Source organism: Pollachius pollachius, assembly GCF_949987615.1.
Source record: "Pollachius pollachius genome assembly, chromosome: 20".
NCBI lineage: Eukaryota > Metazoa > Chordata > Actinopteri > Gadiformes > Gadidae > Pollachius > Pollachius pollachius.
The window spans coordinates 8,861,736-8,864,235 of NC_136953.1; the positions used below are offsets into that span (position 1 = coordinate 8,861,736).

A 2,500-nucleotide genomic window follows, 5' to 3' on the forward strand; every position below is an offset into this window, starting at 1 on the left:
TACTTGTTGAACGCATTGTTATACAGTACCGGCCCGTTACCATGACTACTAATTATCCAATTGAAGGCCACAGTATTTTACTGAGACAATTAGAGGGGAAGTTAATTTCCCTCTGCTTCTGACGCACAAATACTGACACACGTGGACGCATGAATGCCCGCAGGCACACAGACACATACACACATGGAGGTAAGCGTGCACGAATGCACAAACACAGACACACACACACATACACACACTGTTTAGACTACAGACTCTGGAATGTGTGTGTGAGTGTGTGTGTTTGTTTGTTTGTATTTGTGTGTGTTTGTACGTGTGTCACACACACCCTTGTACAAGTGTGTGTGTGTATACATATGTCTGTGTGAGTCCGTTCCACGCCCAGGGCTTCAAATGACATTCCAGGTCATAGGTTAATGAGGAGGAGGTAGGGTTAGAAAGTAAAGTGGCAGGTTATAAAGGAGCAGGTAGGGTTCATACCGTTAGTAACACCATGTAGCCACTAGATGGGGGTGTAATACCATGAATGGAGCTTTCGTGTCACCAGCTCTTAAAATGAATCTCCGTTACATTTAAAAAATAGTTTTTGGAGATATGAAACACATATCGTAAACAGTTCAGCTCCGAACTAAAACTTCACAAACATTGCTTTAGTCAAATATTGAGTCAATAAAATGACAACAAGCTCTCTGTGTATATCTCTCTCTATCACTCCATCCTTCCCTCTCTCTCACACTCCATCCTTCCCTCCCTCCCTCCCGCCCTCTCTCTCTCTTTCTCTCGGTGTCTCTCTCTCCGCCCTGTCTCTCTGGATGGTATATTTGGTAATGTTTCCTCTAGTTCTGCTGTCTATTCAGTGTCTGTCTGTCAGCCTCGCTCGCTAAGTCCGCCTCGGTCTCTTGGTCTCTCTCGCTCTCACCCTCAACGTGTTGTTGTGGTTGTTCCTGAAGATGGAGAAGGAATATTCTGTAGTGTTTCTACTGCTGGTGAGCTCCGTCGGTCTTAACGGTCACTTTATCAGCAGGACTTGTTTCACTTCATTAGGTTGTTGTAGGATGTACTAGAGAGTGACAGCAGAACAACAGGCTGATGGGTAACTGTCAGATCAACTCTAGTGTCCAACTGTAAAAACTCTCCTCTCCTCTCCTGTCTTCCTCTCCTCTCCCATCCTCTCTCCTCGCCTCTCCCCCCTCATCTCCTCTCTTCGATCTCCTCTCTCCTCTCTCCTCTCCTGTCTCCTCTCTCCTCTCCTCTCCTCCTCTCTCTCTCTCCTCCCTCATCTCCTCTCTTCGATCTCCTCTCTCCTCTCCTCTCTCCTCTCCTCTCCTCCTCTCTCTCTCTCTCCTCCCTCCTCTCCTCTCTCCTGTCTCCTCCCTCCTCTCCTCTCTCCCTCTCTCCTCCCTCCTCTCCTCTCTATGATCTCCTCTCTCCTCTCTCCTCTCCTCCCCTCTCTTCTATCTCCTCTCTCCTCTCCTCTCTCCCCTCCCTCCTCTCTACTCTCTCCTCTCCTCCCCTCTCTTCTATCGCCTCTCCTCTCTCCTCTCTCCTCTCTCCTCTCTCTAGATGCTGTCCATCCCCCCAGTCGGTTCCTGGCATGACTTGGACAACAGTGAATACGACTGTTGGCCTCTGGACGAGCCTAATGAATACAACATGATAGACTGTGGAGGTGACTGTTTACCTGTCTGATGTTCACCGGTCTGTCTGTCTGTCTGTCCATCTGTCAGCCTGTCTGTCTGTCTCTCTGCCGGTCTGTCTGCCTAGCTGTCTCTCTCTCTCTGTCTGTGTTTCTGTTTACCTGTCTGTCTGTCTGCCTGTCTGGCTGTCTACCGGTTTAGCTGTTTATCTGTTTGCCTGTCTTTCTACCTGTCTGTCTGTCTGTCTGTCTGTCTGTCTGTCTGTCTGTCTGTCTGTCTGTGTCTGCCGGTCTGTCTGTTGAGCTGTGTCTCTCTCTCAATGTGTGTGTGTGTAGGTCTAGAGATGTCTTGGATTGTCCGTCCTCCAGAAGAGGTGAAGAGTGGTCAGGTGTTTAGCGTCACCTACACAGTCACAGCCCACGATGCCTTCTATGACTGGGCCATCAAGAAGGACATCTTCCCTCACAGGTACACACCAGACCAGACCAGACCAGACTAGGCTAGACCAGACCAGACTAGACCAGACTAGGCTAGACCAGACTAGACCAGACTAGGCTAGACCAGACCAGACTAGGCTAGACTAGACCTGATTAGACCAGATTAGACTAGGCTAGACCAGACCAGATTAGACTAGGCTAGACCAGACCAGACCAGATTAGACTAGGCTAGACTACACCAGACCAGGCAAGACTAGACTACACTAGACCAGACCAAACTAGACTAGACTAGACTAAACTAGACCAAAGTAGACTAGACTAGACCAGACCAAACTAGACTAGACTAGACTAGACCAGACCAAACTAGACTAGACCAGACAAAACTAGACTACACTAGACCAGACCAAACTATACTAGACTAGACCA

At 48.6% G+C, this 2,500-nt stretch overlaps 1 protein-coding gene across 1 annotated transcript in view; it reads left to right on the forward strand.

The window, feature by feature from the left end:
• LOC307091224 (atrial natriuretic peptide receptor 1) overlaps nucleotides 1-2,500 on the forward strand; it is a 15,571-nt gene that overhangs the window by 260 nt on the left and 12,811 nt on the right. Inside the window, exons 2-3 of the mRNA XM_079758152.1 lie at nucleotides 1,564-1,669; nucleotides 1,973-2,105. Coding sequence (XP_079614278.1) covers nucleotides 1,564-1,669; nucleotides 1,973-2,105 — 239 coding nt within the window. The remainder of the gene's footprint in view (nucleotides 1-1,563; nucleotides 1,670-1,972; nucleotides 2,106-2,500) is intronic.